The 24146-nt window shown below is 43.8% G+C and overlaps 1 protein-coding gene across 1 annotated transcript in view; it reads left to right on the forward strand.

Moving 5' to 3' along the window:
* Window positions 1–24146, forward strand: part of LDAH (lipid droplet associated hydrolase) — a 115005-nt gene that overhangs the window by 69120 nt on the left and 21739 nt on the right. The window contains exon 5 of the mRNA XM_056856759.1: window positions 10098–10338. Within this exon, the coding sequence (XP_056712737.1) occupies window positions 10098–10338 (241 nt within the window). The remainder of the gene's footprint in view (window positions 1–10097; window positions 10339–24146) is intronic.

Raw genomic sequence — 24146 nt, forward strand, 5'->3', positions numbered from 1 at the left:
TAAAATCAATAATATTGGTAAAACGGCTTCCATCTCTCTTGAAAGAAATCAAAAGGTTTCATGTTTACTTGACTGGTGAGCTTGGCCATTAAAGCAAATTCATAAAGTGTTTCCTTCCACTCTGATGATTTTGAAATGTGCGCCTGTGTTAACATGAATGTCCAATACTTGATTAATGTTGATACGTTCAAGTGAGTGTTCACAATCTCAGATGAATTTTGCAAAGGTCAGCATTTGTTTGTCTGTTCCTCATTTGTCACATACACTGGTGAACGCTGGCCATCTCATTTAGTTGAAGCAGCATTCACTGGTGTATGGGACTGCACATTCTCATGGCTTAGGGTCCTTAAGCTACCCGACCCATAGATCCGAGAAGTCCTTGCTTAGGAAAGGACACTCCCACAGACAAATATCCGTTCCAAAATTCAGGGTGATTCAGCTAAATCGTGGTCGGCTTCAATGAAAGTGATTAAAGAGGAAAGCAAATGAATTATTTTCCATGTTTTTGGCACCGGTGTATATCCTGGTTGGGAATACATGAATCAACTTCAGTTGCACAGTAAAATTACATACACTAGCTTGCAGGAAACAATCAACGGAGATTCTAATGATTAGCAAATTCTGTTAATCAGGCAAGAAATGTATACGTCCTGCAATGTCCTGATCATCTTTAAATTTAAAGAAGAGAATTGTCTTTTCCCACAGTCCTAATTAATCTTCTTGGTGGAGAGTCTTTCCTTCAGTGCTTTATTTAAGAGGCTCAGATTCTCAAGTGGTAATTTCAGCACCTATAATCAGAATAGGATTGAACACATGGAGCTGCCTTATACTGAATCAGACCCTTGGTCCATCAAAGTCAGTATTGTCTACTCAGACCAGCAGCCGCTCTCCAGAGTCTCAGGTGGAGATCTTTCCCATCACCTACTTGCCTAGTCCCTTTAACTGGAGATGCCGGGGATTGAGCCTGGGACCTTCTGCATGCCAAGCACATGCTCTGCCACTGAGCCACTGCCCCTCCCCAATTCCACAGGATAATTTCCTTTGGCAAATGGTGGGTTGGAGTCAAACTAGCCCTTGTGAGAGGAGGCGGAGGCTTCCCACCCCTGCTAAGGGGAGGGGTCCACTTTCTGCAGATACCCCACATCCCACTCCATTTTCAAGATCCTCCAGGGTTCAGGTGTAGCTTTGCAGGAATGCAAGGAACTGCAACAGGAAAGATTCAATCCAGGAGTGTAACTCCACTTTCAGTTCTCAGGATCCAACCTTGTGTCTCCAGTTTTGAGCAAATTTATGTGGCATTTTGGATTGAGGCAGTTACCTTTAATTTGTGTATATGTAACTTCCCCATCACCGACTTCTACAATCTGAGTAAAACTAGGTAATAAATAATGTGTAAATTCCAAAAACACAGCCTGTCTTCATGAGCTTTAGTTAGAAAATACATTGGAGGCTTGTATGAAGACCTTTCCAATGAAATATTTGTTTCTCCTGTGAAATAAATCATAATCATTTAAAGTTAATATTGAAATTGGAATTGAAAGTTTTCAGGCTTTCTGTCAGATTCCAGGAGAGTTGGTTTGATGCCAAATATTTTTTCTTTCAAGTTCAGTACCACAGAGTAGCAAATGTAGTGTCAAAGGACCACTGAATCACAGGTGTGTATGTTCTCAGGCTATCCCAAGAGAGGTAATGCAAGTTTTACATGCTGTACAAAGACTGGGGTAGAAAGGAACTCAAATGGCTGTGCCTTTTGGAATCATAAGAAGAACAATTGGATGATTGAGAATTACTAACAGCTGAACTTTTTGTTAAGTGGCATGGCTTGTGTTAACAGTAGTAAATATTTCTCATTTTATGGAAATCGCTGGTTGCTTTGTAAAAAACAAACAGTATTTCTTTAGTTGGATGAAAATGTTCTGAACACATTTACGTGTAAATCACTCACTGGCGAAGCAGAGTTTGGCTGATTTGTTTATAAACATGTCTTGGTAGCCTAGCATGTGAACCCTGGTGCAAACGTGACTTTTCTGACTTACGGAAGGGTGGTGATATTATTTATATGGAGACACCAATCTGCTGGTTTTGCATACCATACACAATAGAGAAGGCACTCACTACAAGTAATTTATAGTCTAAGTAACAAAAGAGTCCTGTAACGAGAGAGAGACAGCACTTTTTGCCAGTAATCTCATTGTTGATTTGACTCCAGCTGCTGATGAAAGAAAGAAAGAAAAAATTAACATATTTTTTAAAATCTTCGCAATATCTGCCACATGTTCAAAGCTAGCTCACACATGGCCGTACTCATATGTTTTATGTTCAGTGAGATGTGGGGGAGAGGCCCCACACATAGAGGGTTGAATCCCCCAGAGCGTTTCCATGGACAGGAGTTCCACCAGCAGAGTGGAACTTTCTTGCTCCCCCCTCGCCATGCAGCCCCAAATGCTCCTTAAAATGTTGCTCCTAGGAGATAGGGGACTCCCATAAATGGCATTTCAGGGGGCAATTTGGGCTGTGGTGGAAGGGTGGAGTTGCATTCCTCAGTGGAAAAGCTGTGGTGGATCCAAGTCGTTGAATATAAAATGTAGCTGACTCTTACCTGCGCAACTCCAAATGCACTGAACTTACCCAGACAACCTATCTTCCCCCCACCCCTTATCATAGCAGGTAGATCAACTAGGCTGGGTTTCAGGAAGGGGCATAGATTCCTGAATAACAGATCACATTTCCTATGTATAGCAGAGAGCATCACTTGTTTTTGAATGCCACAGCTGGGCATGAATTAGCCCATAGACCTTGAACACATGAAGCTGCCTTTTACTGAATCAGACCCTTGGTCCATTAAAGTCAGTATTGTCTTCTCAGACCGGAAGCGGCTCTGCAGGGTCTCAGGCTGAGGTCTTTCACCTCACCTACTTGCCTAGTCCCTTTAACTGGAGACATAACTTTTTTATCTGCTATGGCTTGATCATTTTTTAATTTGGTTTCATCTCAGAATGGTCTTAACCTGACAAAAGAGCCGTGTTACAGAGTGCTTTAAGGTGTACAACACCTTCCTTTTGCCTCTGGGATGAAAAGGCAGGGTTGTATTTCCCTGATACTAGTCGTTCTGCCTTCCTATTCCTGCAGGCTTTAAACAGAATGGTGATTAATGTGACACTCTGAGTCAAAAGTGGATCATAAATTACCATTAAATGCATCATTATGTTCTCTTTAAAAATCTGCAGCAGGTTTCACCTGACAGATAACAACTTTCCTTTTGCCAGGGCAGCAGATGAACAAGGAGGTAAAATGGAAATATATCAAAATTAAGTGTTATCTTTGACAGAGAAACAACAATAAATTTCTTCAAAGAGTCAACAATCTATTACGAGAGCTTATGGAAGCACCCCGTTGCGTTTCCTCCCAGCCTTCTTGCTTTAAATTATGCTGTTAAGTTTACACGACATAGAATTTTTAAAAAATATACGGATCAGCGCCCCCCTGCTTCACGAATTGTACTCGGATGCAGAGGTCATCTTGACGGATCGGTTATAAAAATAACAAATTGCTTCCTGTTTCTGCCAGCTGATTTGATCAGAGTCTGAAGTTTATTGGGAAGTGCAAGTTACATACGTGAGATGGAATCCAAGCCATGTGTTCTTTTTCAGTTGGGGGGTGATTACATTAACTTTTTGTGCAACCCACCTACCTCAATAATTCAGAGCAGGTTATTCAGTGACATCAAACAAGCCCCAAAGTTAATTTGCTCCTTGGGATTGCCAGTGAACCTCAGCCACCGTGAAGCCCGTTACTGACACCATGTGAGCTAACAAGCAGTTTTTGAGTCAGCTCCGAGTCCTGCTGATGTGAGTGAACTCGGTGAACTCAGGCATCAGCAGAGCTAAATTTCAGCCCCTTTATCTCTAAATCAGCATCCGTGAGATAAGGTTGGAAGATGGAGAATAAGGTCCTGCCAGTTTTCCCAAGAGCCTTTTCATCTAGGAAGAGGAGGAAGAGGAAGAAGAGTTGGTTTTTTATTCCAACTTTCTCTACCACTTACGGGAGACTCAACCCGGCTTACCATCACCTTCCCTTCCCCTCCCCCCAACAGACACCCTGTGGGGTAGGTGAGGCAGAGAGACTGACCCAAGGTCACCCAGCTGGCTTCGTGTGTAGGAGTGGGGAAGCAAATCCTGTTCACCAGATTAGCCTCTGCCACTCATGTGGAGGAGTGGGGAATCAAACCCGGTTCTCCAGATCAGAGTCCATTTCTCCAAACCATAGCTCTTAACCACTACACCACGCTGGTAAGATGTAGCCCAGTTAGAACACAAGCAGATGGTATAAATTGGTAGAGTGATGCAAATAATTTAGGCGAGCAGAGCTGCCTACACTGCAAGTGAGCAGAGATTGCATGACATGGGCGCATTTTTGAAGGAAAACTGATTACGCTTCTTACCTGCATCTCCCCCCTTCTCCTTTTCTCATATTTCTGCCTTTCCATCTGAAAAAGGCTCCAAAGATCCTGAACATTATATAAAATCAAGTGAAACAATTTATAAACTTATTTAAAGCAGTAGTATTAATTTAAAAAATTTTTAAAAACTGACAAAGTAGCAGCAAGAAAGCCATGCCAGAAATGAATGCCCTCATATTTGTATCAAAGGCTTCTGAGCACATGAAGCTGCCTTATTCTGAATCAAACCCTTGGCTTATCAAGGTCAGTCTTGTCTACCTAGACTGGCAGTGATTCTGCAGGGTCTTCAGGTGGAGGTCTTTCACGTCACCTACTTCCTAATCCTTTTAAACTGAAGATGGCAAGGATTGAACCTGGGACCCCCTGCATGCAAAGCAGATACTCTGTCAGTGAGCTATGGCCTTTTCCCCAGTGCCATGGCCTTGCAGGTCTTCCTCATAAGGATATTCCATAGTGCTGGCGTCACAAACTGAGAATGCCTTAATACACATGCTCACCTGCTTTTCAGATGGCTTCTGACATTGACTTGAATATTTGGGTAGCTTCCTATGGGAGGAGGTGGTCTTTGCGATAGCTCAGGTCTCCAGACTGTCTAAATCAGGGGTGTCGAACATAAGGCCCATGGGCCAGATCCGGCCCTTTGAAAGCTCTTATCCGGCCGGTGAGCCAGCCGAGGCATTTGTCCCCCCCGCCTCGATCTGGGCTGGCGAGGAATAGCCCGGCCTGACCAAGTGTTTGACACCCCTGGTTTAAATGGTAATTCACAAAAATGAGAAAGAATTATTTTAGGAAGCAGAGTTTAAATAAAGGTGAGAGGGCTGAGGCCTGGTAGATAGGGTTGCCAGGTCCCTCTTTGCCACCAGCGGGAGGCTTTGGGGGCAGAGCCTGAGGAGGGTGGGGTTTGGGAGGGGAGGGACTTCAATGCCATAGAGTCCAATTGCCAAAGTGGCCATTTTCTCCAGGTGGACTGATCTGTATAGGCTGGAGATCAGTTGTAATAGCAGGAGATCTCCAGCTAGTACCTGGAGGTTGGCAACCCTACTGATAGGCAAAGAGAGTACTGTATATAGTACTATATTATTAGAATTTAATATAATAATATAGTATAATAATATATTATAATAATATAGTACTATACTATTATATATCTAGAAGTACTAGATAAGAATTAAAATTATTTAAAAACCGTTAAAATAGCTCAATGGCATTTCTTGAGGTTGATGCCACAAGCCAAACGCATTTCGGCCTATATGGCTAACCTATTATTATTCTATTTTTTAGACAACCTATTACATGCCTAGATTGTTGTATATTGCTTGTATATGTAAATATATTTGTTATGTGTGTGCATGTTTTATATAGGATTTAAATAGACCACTGAGGAAGGCCATATAGGCAGAAACGCGTTTGGCTTGTGGTGAGAGACATCAACCTTAAGAAATGCCATTGTGCTATTTTAACGGTTCCTCAATTTTATCATTCAGAGCTGATTTTATGGTATAAGTTGCTGTGAGCTGTGCAAAATTTCTGGAAAGGGTGAACTAAAATTCCAGACGTGAGAAATATGTTTGCACTAAAACACAGCATTGGAATTGCATCCCGGGGTTTTATTTCCTTCATTTCTTTGAATGGCTTTGGTAATTTCTCCCAGTGGCAGGAACAGGGTGCCAGTACTGCATCTGTAGATCATGATGTGCCCAAGTATGGGACAGAACCGGCCGCAGTCAGAAGCTGAAATGGAATAAAACTACCATGTAATCCAATATCAGTATTGCATTCCTCAACTTCAGATGTTGGATGTCTTGGATGTCTTGAAAGGGAAAAAAGAGGCCCAGAATATAGTTTTCATCCAAAATGCAGTTTTCTTTATCCAGAACCAACACAAAATGTGTGTTGGATGATGTACAGAGTTCTTACTAATATAATCATGTTCCTACTTTGTGCTAACTGAGGAAAAACTTTGAAAAGACTTCTGTACTAAAGTGTGATATGGCATAAGTTCAGAACGTTTTCAGTTTGGTTTTTCATTTGTCCGATTGTTTGTCGCTGTTCATGAAAATCAAGTTACCTAGCAGTCTGCCTCCTGAAATTAGGAGGAATTTGAATTAACCTGGGGCCCCCCGCTCAATTTAGAACGTCATGTATCAACAATGGCCTTTTATGCATGGCTATTTCCCTTGTGGTCACCCCCCCCCCCAAAACTACTTCGGGGCTTTGTTTTGATTATGCATGCATTTTCTGACCTTCAGAAGTTACCTCGCTCTCCCTGCCCATTTTCTGGATGCTGTTTAGTCAGCATGCAGAAAACGTGGGGGGAGAACGAGGTGACTGCTGAAGATTGGAAAATGCATGCATAATAGAAACAAAGCCCCAAAGTAGTGTGGGGGGGGGAGTGGCCACGAGGGAAACAGCCATGCATAAAAGGCCAGTGTGTAAAATATATCAAGTTTAAGTATTATTACTGTTATTGTTGTTGATATTATTTAAGATGAATGTAGAATGTAACTAAGAGATTGACCTACATGTCAGGAGGTCTTTGGTTCAAAACATGTAAGTGACTAAGAGACTTATCTTCAAATCAGGAAGATCCTGATTTGTGTCCTTCCATGTTGACTCTTGGAAAAGGGTTAGGAGAAGTCTTTGCTCTGAATCTTGCCTCTTCTATAAATTCACTAGTTAGTCCAAAGCAAGCCATTGTCTCCTCTCTCTCTCTCTCTCTCTCTCTCTCTCTCTCTCTCTCTCTCTCACACACACACACACACACACACACACACACACACACACCAAAATAGGGAATAACAATACCTTACCTACCTTATAATCTTGTAAAGATCACAGTCATGCTAGGAAAAGTTGAGGGCAGCAGGAAAAGAGGAAGACCCAACAAGAGATGGATGGATTCAATAAAGGAAGCCACGGCCCTCAATTTGCAAGACCGGAGCAAGGCTGTCAAAGATAGGACATTTTGGAGGACTTTCATTCATAGGGTCGCCATGAGTCGGAAGCGACTTGACAGCACTTAACACACACACAAAGATCACAACAAGATTCTCTACTTATTTATTTAGCTATTTCTACTCTATTTTCCTCCCCAATGAGAACCCATAGCAGCTTACAACATCATTTCCCCGCTACTTCATTTTATCCTCAAATCAGCATCTCTGAGGTAGGCTAGGATGAGACAGTGACTGGCCCAAGGTAATCCAGTGAGCTTACCCGGCAGAGTAGGGACTCCGATGTGGATCTCCAAGATCCTAATAAAGTATGGTAACTGCTACTCCATGCTGGTTCTATATAAGTACTTTATTTGAAAGTGTTTATCAGTCACTGTGACAGTAAAGTGGCCAACACTGTGCTGATCACCAAAGGAGCACAAGGGTAGCCACAAAAAGCAGGGGAGTTTGCGCATATAAAAGCTTCACCATTAGCAAGCCCACCCCCTCACTCAGCAGCACTTCTAGATAATTTCACTATTAAGAGTTGCTACTTATTCGTAGTGGGAGTATTTTTACTGATGTTCCCATATCCACCTCACTCAATAGAGCCACTGGGGGGTGGGGGGAAGGCAGAAGTGATGTCACAAAACTTTAGGGAATCTCCAAAATGCTATGGATTTACCATAGAGTTTTGAGGAATTCCTAGAGCATCAGAACATCACGTCCAGGTAGGGTTGCCAACCTTCAGGTACTAGCTGGAGTTCTCCTGCTATTGCAACCGATCTCCAGCCAATAGAGATCAGTTCACCCGGAGAAAATGGCCGCTTTGGCAGTTGGACTCGATGGCATTGAAGTCCCTCCCCAAACCCCGCCCTCAGGCTCCGCCCCAAAAACCTCCCGCCGGCGGCAAAGAGGGACCTGGCAACCCTACTTCCAGGTAAAACTCAGAATTGATGTTTTGATATTGGTCAGCCCGTCGCCTCTCCTTGCCCTGCTGCCCAAATGTTCCCAGGGGTTGAGGGCAAAGGCCTAGCAACTGTATTTATCATGGATCTGAATTTCAGAAATGTTGGGCTTTAAAGAGCAAGACCGGGGTTTTCTTGCTTCAAAATCAGCAGTGTGGTTGTAAGTCTCAGAGCTCTGAAATTCCTACAAGAGGGATACATGTCGGTGGATTCATTTTTCTTTTGCTCTCATCTGCTTTGTAATTATGCGGTTTCCTTATAGGCTAAAAGTAAAGGAGCAAACTCAAAACAGTGCGCAACATTGTGCTGAAAGTCCAGTCTCATTAAGTGTCATAATTAAATAAGACAAGGAGTGCTACTTTCAAGAATGTGCCACCTAGCATTAGAGGAATGGGCAAGAGAACTGATACAGAAGAAAGGCTGGATTAAATCATCCATTCTGAAGTTGTGACCGCAGCTCCAGAGGCCTCAGAAAGCTAAAGCTCAATCCAAAGTTTTGTGGAAACTAGAAAATGTGCAAACTTGCATAAATTTGAAATCACTTTTTGAAATTTTGTCAGGAAGCAAGTGTGCGTGTATGTTAAAAGCTCATGTTAATTCTTGTGGGTCACTTTTTAAGGCGATTATGTTAAGAATTGATTTGTCGATTTGATGCCTTTGCCCCCCCCCTTGTCTTTTTAGACTGTGATGCTGCATGTTTTCAATATTCTATCGTTGTTTATGTTGAAAAGAACCTGGATTAGGGGAAAAAATAATAAACCGTGCGTTTTGTGTGGAAATCTGAGCTAGGAAAATTTGCTTGTGATTTCCCCTCATCCCTCAGCCAAAATATGTTTCAGCTCTATAACAAGCAGGGCTTCCCATGCTCCTCTAAAAAAAACCAAAATGCTCTCTGCCCATCCATTTCAGTTTCCCTGCCTAATTGCTCTTTTACAGGAAACTAGGCCACACATACATGCATGCTACCTGTCCATGGTGATTGCCAACCTCCAGGTACTAGCTGGAGATCTCCTGCTTTTACAACTGATCTCCAGGCAATAGAGATCATTTCACCTGGAGAAAATAGCTGCTGTGGCACTTGGACTCTATGGCATTGAAGTCCCTCCCCAGACCCTGCCCTCCTCAGGCTTCACCCCAAAACCTCCCGCCGCTAGCGAAGAGGGACCAGGCAACCCTACCATGGCAGCATGAGTGATTGCTGATCAGGTCTCCAGCTAGAGTTGCCAGGTGCCCACTAGTGGTGGGCAAACCCCCAGCAATTGACCCCTCTGCACATCGACCACCTGAGGGTCAGCGGGCAAATGTGCACGCGCACGTGCATGCCGCGCTCACACTTCCAGTTTAGAACTGGAAGTTCCACCTCGGGAGGGGCCTTTATCTCTTAGTTTGATTTCCTCTGCTACTGTATAGACTTAAGCAATCTTTGCCTTATTTCCATTGCTAACCAAGCAAATCTGGCCATGCTAGCAGATAAGTTAGCTATTGTATCTGATAGGAGCGCTATACATTGTTTTCTCAGAGATCTGGGGCAGTCCTCTAATAATGGAACCAATGAACCCATGCGGATATGATCATATAATTTACATGGTTGAATAAATTCCAGGGCCTTTCCCAGAAATTTGCAACCGGGGGGGGGGGGGTTAAAACAGCCCTGCTCATTAAATAATAAGGGGTTCATTGGGTAAAACCTTTCTTCTATCGCATGCGCTGACAGCTTTCTCATTCTTGTCTTTCCAGGTCTTGCGCTGCATGATGCTGTTCCCTACCATAGAGCGCATGGCGCAGTCCCCACAAGGCAAGCTCATGACACCCTTGCTCTGCCAGCTTCGTTATGTTCTCTACATGCCGATATACCTGGTGACGCTTCTCCCAGAAATAGTAAAAAGTTCCCTGGTGCGCTTAGTGCTGCGAGCGCTGAAATTCCATGACGAATCGACGATCGTGGCTTCTGTAGACCTGATCAACATGAACTGTGTTGGTGAGTGGAATATGCATTTTTTTACCCTAAAGATTCTTACCTAACATACTGCTTTGACAGGTTGGTGGGCATAAGAAGAAGAAAAGTTGGTTTTTATATGCCGACTTTCTCTACCACTTAAGGAAGAATCAAACTGGCTTACAATCACCTTCCCCTCCCCACAACAGACACCCTGTGAGGTAGGTTGGGCTGAGAGAGCCCAAGGTCACCCAGTTGGCTTCATGTGGAAAAGTGTGGAAAGCAAACCAGTTCACCAGATTAGCCTCTGCTGCTCATGTGGAGAAGTGGGGAATCAAACCCAGTTCTCCAGATTAGAGTCCACCACTCCAAACCACCACTCTTAACCCCTACACCATGTGGGCATGAACTGATCTCTATCAGCTGGAGTTCTGTTGTAATAGCAGGAGATCTTTAGCCACCACCTGGAGGTTGGCAACCCTACTGATTAGGGCAGCACCGGGGAGGAGCTGTGGCTCAGTGGAAGAGCCTCTGCTTTGCATGCCGAAGGTCCTGGTTTCAATCCCTGACATCTCAAATTAAAAGGAGCAAGTAGGACGTGATGTCTCAGGCAGGGGTCTTTCACATCACCTATGTGCCTAGTCCCTTTAACTGGAGATGCCAGGGATTGAACCTGGGACCTTCTGCATGCCAAGCAGATGCTTTACCACTGAGCCACAGCCCCTCCCCAAAGATTCCCTCATGTGGCCAATCATTGATGAAACCCACACAGATGCATATTACTTCTTTTCCTCAAAAGTAAAACTGGGTTGTTGTTGTTGTTTTGCCTCACCTTGATTAAAATCTGGTAGCTTTTAAGACCATAAATAGGCTCTTTGGGGGGCTGTATCCAGCCCGCTGCATGTCAACTGGATATCCCTATATAGGGATTCGTACCCTGGAGATCCCCAGTTGGTCCTTGGATGCTGACAAGCCCAATTTCAGCACAAGATAAATGGAAGCAAAGGCAGACGTTATTTTAGTCTCTATATTAAGCTTTGTTGTATATAATGAGAGTGTTACTGTTGGCTTCGGTAGAATCAAGTTTTTTCTCCTAGGTGTGACAAGACTTTTTTCAGATCCAAGGAGAAAGCATCTGACAGTATTAGGGTGAAGCTCTGGTCTCACGACTCTGCACTTGGAGCTCATTTGGTTCCGGTAGTTACACCATTTCAGGATTCGGTCCTCTCTCCCTGACAGATTTTGAAGCCTCTTTGCATAATGAGCCTATGTTGAGAATGACTAGTTTTATTTGGCTGTACTTTGCTCAGCTGCCTTTCAATAAAATGAAATACTCGTTGATTTCAATGAATGGCCTTGCTTGGAAATGAATCATTGCGGTTGACTGAGTTCAAAGGAAATGCCCACAAACATTAAGGCTCTAAGAGAGAGAGAAAGAGTTTTATACAGCAACAAGCTCTTAGACCTTCCTGTATAGGTCTAAGTAATCTAGGAAGCGGCATGGCTCATAGCATATGCTTCAGATTAGCAATAACTGACAATATCGTGGCCAGCAATCTTGCCTATTTTAACATGGCTTTACCATTCTGCGAGTTTGTGCAGCAAAAGAAAATTGGCGGGGGGGGGGTCATTGTTACAAGCCTGTCCTCCTTCCCTTTAATAACCCGATAGGTATGGTTCAAGAATATTCAGCAAATGAATTTATTCCTCTTCTCAGGAAGTTTGTGTCAACTCATTAAAATATGTGCGTGTTACCTTTGGCATGCCCATCTGTCTCATTGCTGTAATTGTAAAAATAAATAAAATTAAAAAGATGGTAAAAGTTTCCTTAAAAGTAATGTGTCTGCTAGAACAAAGTAACCTGCCAGGGACTTGTTACCACGTCCGGAACTTACTCACAACAATATGTTTTCTCTCCTCTGAGAAGGAAATGAGATTTAGAAAACTTAATTATAACAAGGCCTAAGGTTCCAGGCCTTGGTGGAGACAAGGCCAAGAAGCAAAGCACCGTTTAGAAGAAGCAGAGCCTGGAGCAGGGTCTTGGCTCTGCTATAGATAATGGGAGAGTTGCCATTGGCTTTGGTAGAATCAAGACTTTGCTCCTAGGTACACAGGAGGGCTCTGGAAGAACTACATAAAATACTTCCAAGAAGAAGGAGGAGGAGGAGGACTTTAATATGCCGACTTTCTCTACCACTTAAGGGAAAATCAAACAGGCTTACAATCACCTTCCCTTCCCCTCCACACAACAGACACCCTGTGAGGTAGGTGGGGCTGAGAGAATGTGACTCGCCCAAGGGCACCCAGCTGGCTTCATGTGCAGGAGTGGGGAAACAAATCCAGTTCTCCAGATTAGCCTCCACTGCTCACGTGGAGGAGTGGGGAATCAAACTCGGTTCTCCAGATAAGAGTCCACCGCTCGAAACCACTGGTTTTAACCACTACACCATGCTGGCTCTCATTAAAAGACAAGTGCCGTATTTCTTGTTACCTACCTCAGTTCTTCTCACAAAAGACGTTTGCATTAAAGTTATACTTCCTTTAAACCTTAAGAGAATCATACATGTTGCTTTCACATTGTACATAGCATTAGGAAATTGTTGATGCTAAATCATTTAGCAACATTAGAAGCAAGAACAGCTTAGAAGACCATTGTATGTCCAGCCCCTCAGCTAAACATTTAATGCCAGTACCGTCATTATAGTAGTAAAATAGGAAGTGAGTGAAACAATGAAAATATATGTAATTTTTCTAGCATGCAAGTTTACAGTATTCATAAAGTGACAGAACTGGAACTGATGATATGGATAGTCCGCTGAATAGAGAAATGTTTTAGAACCAGCAACAATAACATGCTCAATAAACTATTCTTAGCATTTAGAGCTAAATATTTGCCAAACTGTCATGGGAGAAGAAACTGACGCGGAAGCCAAGCGGATTAGCAGTCTTGCCCAGGATACCCATCAGAAAGTCCACGGCCACATAGAAAAAGTGTAGTTTATTTGTACAGTGCAGAAATATATACAGATACTCCTTTCACACTCTCCGCTCATAACATCCCGCATAGAACTGCGGTTTCACTTCATTATATACACCTGGTGCTTGCAACCACCAATCACAGTAGATATCCAATTATCCTGGCATTGCTACTGCATTGCATCAGCCACCTGGCTCTAACTGGATCAGGCAAGCTTTCTCTAGCTCCCCAGGTACTTTCCAGGCTGATTACATCATCCTTAGATCTCACTGATCTATCCTGCACCTGTCAAACTATCTGACAGACTTGTAATCTTGACACTCCTTCTCAAGGATTTCAGATTAGTTTGATTAGTTTCATGAATCTATTGCAATCCACAATTTTTGTAAATAGATCTGCCACATTACCAGCACTGGCACACTTTACAATACATACCAAGCCTTTGTTCACAGATTCAATTACATTGACGTATCTGATTCTTATATGTTTACTTCTGCCTTTAAAGTTTTGCTCAGTCGCAAGTTGTAGCGCTGATTGACTGTCAGTATACACCTTTACTGGTAATTGTACAGACACATTGAGTTCCTTCATGAGATAGACAAACCATTCCACCTGATTTATACATTCACTCACAGCACTATATTCTGCTTCACATGAACTCATGGCTACAAATGTCTGTTTTACAGATTTCCAATGTATGGGTGCTTTACCAAAATACAACACATACCTGGTCGTTGATTTCGCGTTCCCCTGATCTGACCATGATGCATCTGCATACGCAGTCAGTTCCCCATTACATGCATTCAAGCATAACTGGTTGTTCACAGATCCCTTCAGGTATCTGAGTACACGCTTAGCTGCTTTCCAGTCACTCTGCTTTGGTGACATATTTTTCCTGCTCAGGCAATGTACCGCCTGATATATGTCTGGGCGAGTCCAACAAGCAAGATACAACAAACTTCCTATCAGGGACTGATAGAGATTTGTCACACTCTTCTTGTTCCTGAGACTCTTCACATAAATAACCTGTGACCATTGGGGTTTCAGCTGCATTAGCATCAAGCATGCTAAACCTTTCCAGCAACTGTTTTATTTTTTCTGTTTGAGACAAGTAAAAAACACCTTTACTGTCTCTGTTTATTTTTACCCCTGGAATCACATCCAGGTGCAGCCAATTTACAAACTGCCACCTGTTAGATTAGAGTGAGAAACCTTGAGCTATTGGCTTGCTTCCAGTTCAGCCTTCCTTGCTCTGAACCACAATAGCTTTTCTCTTTCATTATCAGCTACAATTCTTTCATAGCTGCCAGGTTCACCATCATCCATACTGTAAACATGATCACAATCTTCAAAACCATATCTTTGTGGAGGTACTCCTTTATTACTTCTGTCTGACCGTCTGACTACCATGCCACTAGACTCCCCTCCTTCTGGAGTCTCAACCTTTACTGTTTCCCTGCTTGCAACAATTTCAGGAAAAACACTTTCATCTGCCTCTGGCTGTCCATTAGCCGGCAATAAAACTTCTTCAGAAACCTTCTCAGTACCATGTAAGCGTGGCCAATTAAAAGATTCTCCGAAGTTCGCAGATTTGCTAAAAGACACCTGGTTCTGATCATTAGCAAAGCGATAAGATTTTGCTGCATTCTGATATCCCAGAAAAATCAGCGGTTTGGATTTCTTGCCACCTGCTCTGCGGTTCTTTAAAGGTATATCCACCCAAGCCTTTGTACCAAACACTCTTAAATGCTTTAAAGAGGGATTTCTTTTGTACAATGCCTTGTAGGGAATATTGTTAATGCTGGAGGTGCAAAGTCTATTAATCAAATGTTGTGAGGACCCACAAAGAAAACACTTTCTGACAACCATCACGCATTCCTCATCTTGCTTATAGCTCCTACTCTGCCTTCCGTAGCCTCCCCTCTGCTGCTGCCACTGGCTCTGCGCTGAGTAGACCTCTTGCCCGTCTCGGGGTTGTCTAAACAGCTCGGCTGCAGTCCTCGGCGTAGACTCTATCCAGTCTCTCTGCCTGGGATGAAAAACGCGCTGGGGGGCTGAGGTCTCGGCAGATGGGCGATTCGTTGATTTAACCTCGGGGGTGTATCTCAGCTGGGCTGCTGTCTTCTGCTTACGTCCTTCCTCCCGTCGTTCCTCTTCTTCCAGAATTCGTCCAGTCAAGTATTCATAGGTTAATTGCCCTGCTGCCAGGCTCTCCAGCGAGGTTACTAAAACATCAAAGCTCGCATCCAGAGAACTCAAAAGCAAATACACCCGGTCCTCCGCAGATATAACTTCTCCCCTCAACTCCAGCTGTCTAAACAACTCTGCTAGGGTCTTCAAGTGGGCTGCGGCCGGCGTGTGCAGTGATTTATGGCATCTATAAAGACGCCTCATTAGTGCTAGCAGCGTGCCAGCTGAGTCCCGGAGATACACTGCTCGCAGACTATCCCATGCCAACTTTGTATGCTCTTTGCCAACAACAAAAATAAGCTGGTCATCTCCCACCGTCAAGGTGATATTGGCAAGGGCTTTTATGTCCTTGGCAATCTCAGCTGCTGTAGTAGGGAGTCTTTCCACAGCATCCCATAAATCCTCCCTTTTCAGATACTGCTCCAACCTCACAGACCAAACGTGGTAATTCTCTGAGGTGAGTTTATCCACTGGGATAAAAGATTGTTGTGCCATAGTTACTCACACACAGCCGTCACTTCTCCAGTAGCCTCTGAAAATCCTGGACTCTGCTTAACTACCACCACACATAAAACCTGCGCAGTGTAGCAGAAACACTCCTGTAACGTAGAGGAGCTGGGCCCATAACCCTGACGCGGAAGCCAAGCGGATTAGCAGTCTTGTCCAGGATACCCATCAGAAAGTCCACGGCCACATAGAAAAAGTGTAGTTTATTTGTACAGTGCAGAAATATATACAGATACTCCTTTCACACTCTCCGCTCATAACATCCCGCATAGAACTGCGGTTTCACTTCATTATATACACCTGGTGCTTGCAACCACCAATCACAGTAGATATCCAATTATCCTGGCATTGCTACTGCATTGCATCAGCCACCTGGCTCTAACTGGATCAGGCAAGCTTTCTCTAGCTCCCCAGGTACTTTCCAGGCTGATTACATCATCCTTAGATCTCACTGATCTATCCTGCACCTGTCAAACTATCTGACAGACTTGTAATCTTGACAGAAACTGGGGGGGAAAGTTCCAGTACTAAGGTCTACTTTACTTTTTAAGAATTTTGGACAGTTTAACTTATCTTGTCAAGTTCCATTTTAAACTCCAGCTCCTAGACTAGGGTTGCCAGCTCCAGGTTGGGAAATACATGGAGATTCTGGAGTGGAGCCTGAGGAGGGCAGGGTTTGGAGAGGGGAGGGACTTCAAAGCTGGATTGAAGTCCATGAACACATGAAGCCCCCATATACTGAACCAGACCCTTGGTCCATTGAAGTCAGTATTGTCTACTCAGACTGGCAGCGGCTCTCCATGGTCTCAGGCAGGGGTCTTTCCCATCACCTACTTGCCTAGTTCCTTTAACTGGAGATGCTGGGGATTGAACCTGGGACCTTCTGCATGCCAAGCAGATGCTCTACCACTGAGCCACAGCCTCTCCCCTAAAGTCCAATTGCCAAAGCGGCCATTTCTCCAGGTGAACTGATCTATCAGCTGGAGATCAGTTGTAACAGCGGGAGATCTCCAGCCACACCTGGAGGTTGGCAACCCTATCCTAGACAGTATCCACTCTTCTGGCTTGCTCAGGGTCACAGCCTGCAAACCATGGGGGAAGGGCCAAGAACCCTTGGGGGTCTTGCCTTTCTGCTTGTGCCAAAGGCAACTCAGTATTAAGATTGGGAAGCCAGCAGTGTAAAATTGGCACCTTCCTGATTCTGTTATGGCCTCTCTAACATCTGCAGAAATTGGGGATTCTGGGATAAAGAACATGGTCCTACATGCTTAGATCAAAGGAGATGATGGAGAGGGGTATTCATGGGTACTAGTAAAAATGGATACTAGTCATGATGCATCCCTATTCTCTCCTGGATACGAGGAGCATGCAGAATATATTAGGTGCTGTGAAATGCAAGCAGGATGGTGCTGCTGCAGTTGTCTTGTTTGTGGGCTTCCTAGAGGCACCTGGTTGGCCACTGTATGAACAGACTGCTGGACTTGATGGGCCTTAGTCTGATCCAGCATGGCCTTTCTTATGTTCTTAGGTGGCTTTTGAAAATCCAGCATTTTATTTCTACTCATCTTAATACAGTGGCGTGATCCTCCCTTTGAAAAGTAACCGAGCATCAGTTTTGTTAGAGTCAAAGATATTGAACACATGTGAAGCTGCATTATACTGAATCAGACCATAGGTCCATCAAGGTCAGTATTAGACTTGCAGCAGCTATCCAGGGAAAAGGTCTTTCACATCACCTCCTACCTGATCCTGATCGAGCACCCGCGTGGTATAATGGTTAGGAGCAGTGGATTGTAATATGGTGAACCAGATTGGTTTCCCCACTCCTTCACATGAAGCCAGCTGGGTGACCGTGGGCTTCTCATGGTTCTCTCTGAACTCTCTCAGCCTCACCTCCTCACAAGGTGTCTGTTATGTGGAGAGGAAGGGAAGGAGATTGTAAGCCGGTTTGATCCTCCTTAAAAGGCAGAGAAAGTCGGCATATAAAAAACCAACTCTTCTTCTTCACTGAAGATGCCAGGGATTGAACCTGGAACCTTCTGCATGCCAAGCAGATGCTCTACCACTCACCCCACCTCCTCCCCAGTGGGTTAGATCCTGCAGATTTGTTGGACTAGTCTTCTGCAGGGGGAAAGTGCCTCTGCCTAGTGCAATAAGTCCATAGGATCCAACCCATTCATTAGCTTTTTCTCATATTATAGAAACTATAGAAATTATGTACAGGTTCTTCTATCTAACAAAAAAAATAAAATAAACCAGGGTGCATTTTGTGCCATTATTCTGCAGCAGGTTTCTGTAAAGCAGTAACTTCTCTTTCTTTCTGGTCAACGTTAAGAATTTATAGCCTGAAAAATAGTTTCCAGCGAGCACATAAGTAGCAGTTGTAAGATGAGGGCAGACGGGTCTGTATCTATATAGCACAGGATTTATTGTCCACTTGCTTGACTGGCAAACTTCCTCCATTTGTTTCTGTAAAATTTCCACAAAAGCACAGACATTACATAATGGGTAAACACTGCAAGTCTTTTTTAGAGAGGCAGGCTTGTAGGTCAGAGGTTAACATCTGGATGACAGCGGAGATATAGATAAGCCCAGTAAGCAAAAAAATATATATATCCCTCCTCCCTCTGAATAGCCTATACGCAGCCGCTCTTTGCAATCTAGAATCTGTGGCTTCTCTTGAGGAATTTCCTTGTTTGTTTAACCTGTTTATTGACCAGGGGAGTAATGGAGACGGTTCATTTTATGATACTTGGAAATAGTGGAAGGGACTGAAAAAAAAATCTTATCTTCGGAAACAGCATTTGAAATTGTTATAAAGAATGTAGTGGAAACAACAATCCTCCTGCTTCATATGAAGAAAGCATAACAGTGAGTATAAAACAGATCTGGCACAAGATGGGCCGTTAATGAGCAAAGAATAAGGTGAGGGGCCTTTCTACACTTATTCTCCACCGTCTGGCCGAAAGCCAGTGCACAGTTTCTCTTGGACGAAGGGAGGAGAATGCAGAAAGATTATGTGTGCTTCTAGTTATTTCTTCTTCTTCTTGAAACTGGGGTTAAGAGGATGGCTGAGACTCAAAGGCTGCTCTTCATTTGCTACAAGGTAAGGGTGAGTGAAGAGCCAGTGTAGTGTAGTGGTTAGGAGCGGCAGATTCTAATCTGGAGAACTGGATTCGATTCCCCACTCCTCCACGTGAAACCTGCTGTGTGACCTCAGGCTAGTCACGGTTCTCTCAGAACTCTCTATGCGCACGTGGAGGCAGGCAATGGCAAACCACCTCCAAATGTCTCTTGCCTTGAAAACTTTACGGAGTCGCCATAACTCAGCTGAGACATGATGGCACTTTCCTCCACCACAGGGGTGAGTGGTGGAGCAGAGCCCCCAGTTTTTCCCGTCATAAAAATAAGACATGAGTTCTAAGTTTAGAAAATAATCAAAACTTCTTGCTCCACAATTTTAGCCATGGCTTGTTTTTCAAATAGAAAGAAGTATCTGAGGCGCAACAAAAAGTCCACTTGGTGTGGATGAATGTTGTGTGGTGCTGACACCCCAATTGGTGGACGGATTAACAAGCAGACCTTATTGTGCCTTTTCCAGGCGCTTTGCAGCCTATCATGTGAATTGAGCACAAGCATGTTAAGCTTAAGCAAAATAATAGTTGTGTATTGGTGGTGGAAAGTGCCATCAAGTCACGGTTGTGTTATGGTGACCCCGTAGGGTTTTCAAGGCAAGAGATGTTCAGAAGTGGTTTGCCGCTGCCTGCCTCTGTGTTGGCTGAGAGAGTTCTGAGAGAACTGTGACTGGCCCAAGGTCACCCAGCAGGCTTCATGTGGAGGAGTGGGGAACGAACCAGGTGCTCCACGTCAGAGTCCATCACTCTTAACCGCTACACCACGCTGCTTCTCATGACTGTGTATTACCAAAGAGTAAAATGTGGGTTATTTATTGGAATGTGAGAGGGAAGACTGTGTTTAAAGAAAAAAGGGGGGTGAGATTTGGAGGTCTTCTGGATGAGGGGAAAGATTGCACAGATTGTCAATGCATACTGTAAAGTGTATTTTCTCTCCTCAATCACCACATGGGAGCACCGGCCTGGAGCAGCACCACCAAACCACTTTACAAGTCGTGCTTGCTCTGCACCCAGCTCACAAAGTGACTCAAATTCAGTGTGGCGGTAGTGTAAATGTGAATTGAACTGTGAGCTGAATGCACAATAGGGTTGCCAACCTCCAAGTGGTGGCTGGAGATCTCCCGCTATTACAACTGATTTCCAGGCGACAAGAGATCAGTTCCCCTGGAGAAAATGGCCGCTTTGGCAATTGGACTCTATGGCGTTGAAGTCCCTCCCCTCTCCAAACCCTGTCCTCCTCAGGCTCCGCCCCCAAAAACTCCAGGTATTTCCCTACCCAGAGCTGGCAACCCCAATGCACAAGGCAATTCGTATATGATTAGGGTTGCCAACCTCCAGGTACATAGCGTTCCCTCCTTCACTCGTTTTCGAGCTTATACGGAGAAGCGAATCTGATCCTTCAGACGCTGGCTTAAAGAATTTCGGACTTTTTCCTTGACAATGTTGGATTTAGCCATTGTGCTGTTTATATTGTTGTTGGTCAAATTTGACTATCTGTGTGTATATATGTATATATTTTTATAAGTATTAGTCGTTTGTTATCACTAGTTGTTCTTCACACTGTTATAGGTTGTAAGTGTTTGAACAGAATTTGAATAGACTTTTTGATATAATTGCCTGCACTGTTTTCTTCATTACTACTCTTGTGTATAACCGTGATTGTGAGATTTTTTGCTACAACCTCCAGGTACTAGCTGGAGATCTCCTGCTATAACAACTGATCTTCAGACGATAGAGATCAGTTCACCTGGAGAAAATGGCCGCTTTGGCAACTGGACTCCATGGCATCGACGTCCCTCCCCTCCCCAAACCCTGCCTTCCTCAGGCACCGCCCCAAAAGACCTCCCGCCGGTTGCAAAAAAGGACCTGGCAACCCTATATATGATTCCTTTATCACATAGCCTGTTCTGTACAAAAGCATTCAGCCCCTTTTTTCAACATGCTGATTTAGTGACATGAAGAGGTACTTGCGTATTTCAAGTACAGAGAGGTCTGGGAAGAATGAGCCAACGCAATGAGGTTCTCGTTTCTGGGTTTTAAGAGAACTTAAAAAAAAAAAACAGCGCACAAGTTAGGCTGCCTGCCTCCTTGGACCTTTTGTTAGATGTCCAGGTAGACTGAAATCCACAATCCTGGCATTCCACAGCTCCCTTTGCTTTGCGCTCACTGCACATGACCCCTTTGTTGTTTGACGTAAGAAATGATATTCCATAATATACATTTTCCTTCCTTGCAGAAACACATTATATTTTATCACCTGCCTTCCAGGAAAAGGGGCCACGGAATAACGGCCTTTACTATGTTCACATTTCCTCCGCTACTGTTTATTTTCCTTGCACAATGCTTAACTAGAATGTTTACTTAACGTTGTCAGATAACTTTGCCTTCCCCTAGATGGCTCTTAAGCGTGGTCTGAAAGAACTCTGCATCTGCTTTGTTTCCCTCTTTTCATAAGCGAGCTGAAGTTTTCTCCTGTTTGGGAGTGGGATGCTAATATGGGCTGAAGAGAAATAGATGGCTTTAAAAAGATTTATTATATTGACAGACCTGTCCTTTTGTCGAAGTGACCCTGCTTTACAATTTACCCTGTTTCTGAATGAAAGAGAAAGAAAGAAGGATAAAAGTTTAACAGGGTCATTTTATTGCTTGTAAGAGTTTTGATTTCCCTGTGGATGCGCTGTGTGAAAAATAATGCTGTTTTCATTTGGTTTCCGTAATTATGAGGTTTTTTAAAAAAAATATATATTAAAAGCTCTCAGTACTATTTCCATCATAAATATTACTCACAAAGCTTGAATGCTTTGATAATGAAACTCTTCATAACTTCCAAGAAATACGAAGCACAGTTTGGGGGCTTCTAACATCCTTCCTGAGGTTGTCATTTGGAGGAGAACTCAATTGCAGTGACTCATGCCGTGTGGTGTTAAAGAGACTGGAAGAGGGGGGAGAGAGAGAGGCGGTGAGCTGAAGGAAATATTGAGAAACATCCATCCACGATAATACTTCTGTCAAACAAGGTCATTTAGACCAAACTAGCTGAACCTTACCAAGCACCATAATTAGGCCCCCAACCTCCAGGCACTAGCTGGAGATCTCCCGCTATTACAGCTGACCTCCTGCCAATAGAGATCAGTTCCCCTGGAGAAAATGGCCGCTTTGGCAATTGGACTCTATGGCATTGAAGACCCTCCCCTCCCCAAACCACGCCCTCCTCAGGTTCCGCCCCCAAAATCTCCAGGTATTTCCCAACCCGGAGCTGGCAACCCTGACCATAACGCAGTGAGGCAGGCAGCAAGTGATCTGAAAGTCATGCGCTGCTCGAGAAGGTTCCAAGTTCCTGTAATTTTGCAGAGCATCCACTTGGAACAGCAAAACAATTTGGGGCCGTCCTGAATTTGTAGGCTTCTGTTTTCCAAATCCCTGTCTCATGAACTCATGAGATGACTACTATACTCAGCAGAAAGCAAATCCTGAAATAAGGGTGTGTTAAATTCAACTAGTTTCACATCTTCCACACCAATTGATATAGGCAGGTACTAAATTAAACTAGTTTCACCTCTTGCAGACCGATTGATATAGGCAGGTACTAAATTAAACTAGTTACACCTCTTGCACACCAATTGATATAGGCAGGTACTAAATTAAACTAGTTTCACCTCTTGCACACCGATTGATATAGGCAGGTACTAAATTAAACTAGTTTTACCTCTTGCACACCAATTGATATAGGCAGGTACTAAATTAAACTAGTTTCACCTCTTGCACACCGATTGATATAGGGTAAACTAACCTTTCTGTAGAGCCACTACTTACTATCTCGAAATAATTTTTGTGAGCATTTAACTGTATTTTTGAAGGCTTTTATGTGCCTGAATTACATTTAGGAGCTGAACTGTCAGCGACTAACCAAGGCAGGCAGAGGCTCAGATGATTGTGTTTGAGGGGACAAATAGTTTCATCAGTTCCTAATTCTCCATTTCTGCAGAAGCTGATTCAAGATAGAATTCCTTCCTACCTTCTTTTCTATCACCTTAATACCCAGTTAATTCAAATTTAAATTTTGCAGTCTACCTCATGTGGTAGTAGTACTTTCCCTCCCCTCCCCATTCCTGAAATCCATCATCAGTGAGCAAAGTAATTACAACCAGTAGGCCGCTGCTCATTGTGTGGGAAACAGCAATCCTCCGGTTATACCACAAGGCTGGATTTAGGATCGCTAGCTCCAGGTTGGGAAATACCTGTAGATTTTGGGGGTCAAGCCTGAGGAGGGTGGGGTTGGGAGAGGGACTTCAATGGGGTAAGATGCCCTACAGTCCATCTTCTGAAGCGGCCATTTTCTCCAGGTGAACTGATGTCTTTCACCTGGGTCTCCAGCCACCACTTGGAGACTGGCAACCTGAGTTGGACTGGGGTTCTTTGAGGTCTTAAATGGATCATGACGATTGAACATCCTGCAATCCACAATGAAGGGGGCACAAATGACTGTATCTTCTAGTGCTTTCTAAATTCTGGTGCAGAGCCTAAGATAAAATAATTATTCAGCCTCCAAGTGATAACACACGACATTTGTGCCTTTGGGGAGAAAAATGTTACATGTGTCTTGATATTTACGAGACCCTCCGGACTTAAAAGGGCCACTTGCCTAAGAATGAACATCGTAATTCATAAGCATTTATCCCAGAACAATTTGGGGGTAGGAGTGACCTCAGGGTGGTCTTAGCCATGGGGCATACAGGGCAGTTACCCCAGGCTTTACACTGAAACCAAATGCCACTACCTTACAACTGATCTTCTATGCTTCCTGAGACTAAGGCAGCATGTGGGGCAGATCTATCAACTGCAGGGCAGTCAGGGGATCAACAGCTGATAACTCTTCTCCCACCTGAGTGGTTCTCTGACCCCATTCTCGAGTTTTGGCCAGTACCCTAGAACCACTGAGACCACCCCTGGATAAATTGTTTGTTAATGCTGGGTTGGACCTGTGGAGATATATAAAGGGGCCAAATTTCAAACTGACTCACACTAGTGTTTGTAATATGGCA

This window comes from Euleptes europaea, chromosome 10 (assembly GCF_029931775.1).
Source record: "Euleptes europaea isolate rEulEur1 chromosome 10, rEulEur1.hap1, whole genome shotgun sequence".
NCBI lineage: Eukaryota > Metazoa > Chordata > Lepidosauria > Squamata > Sphaerodactylidae > Euleptes > Euleptes europaea.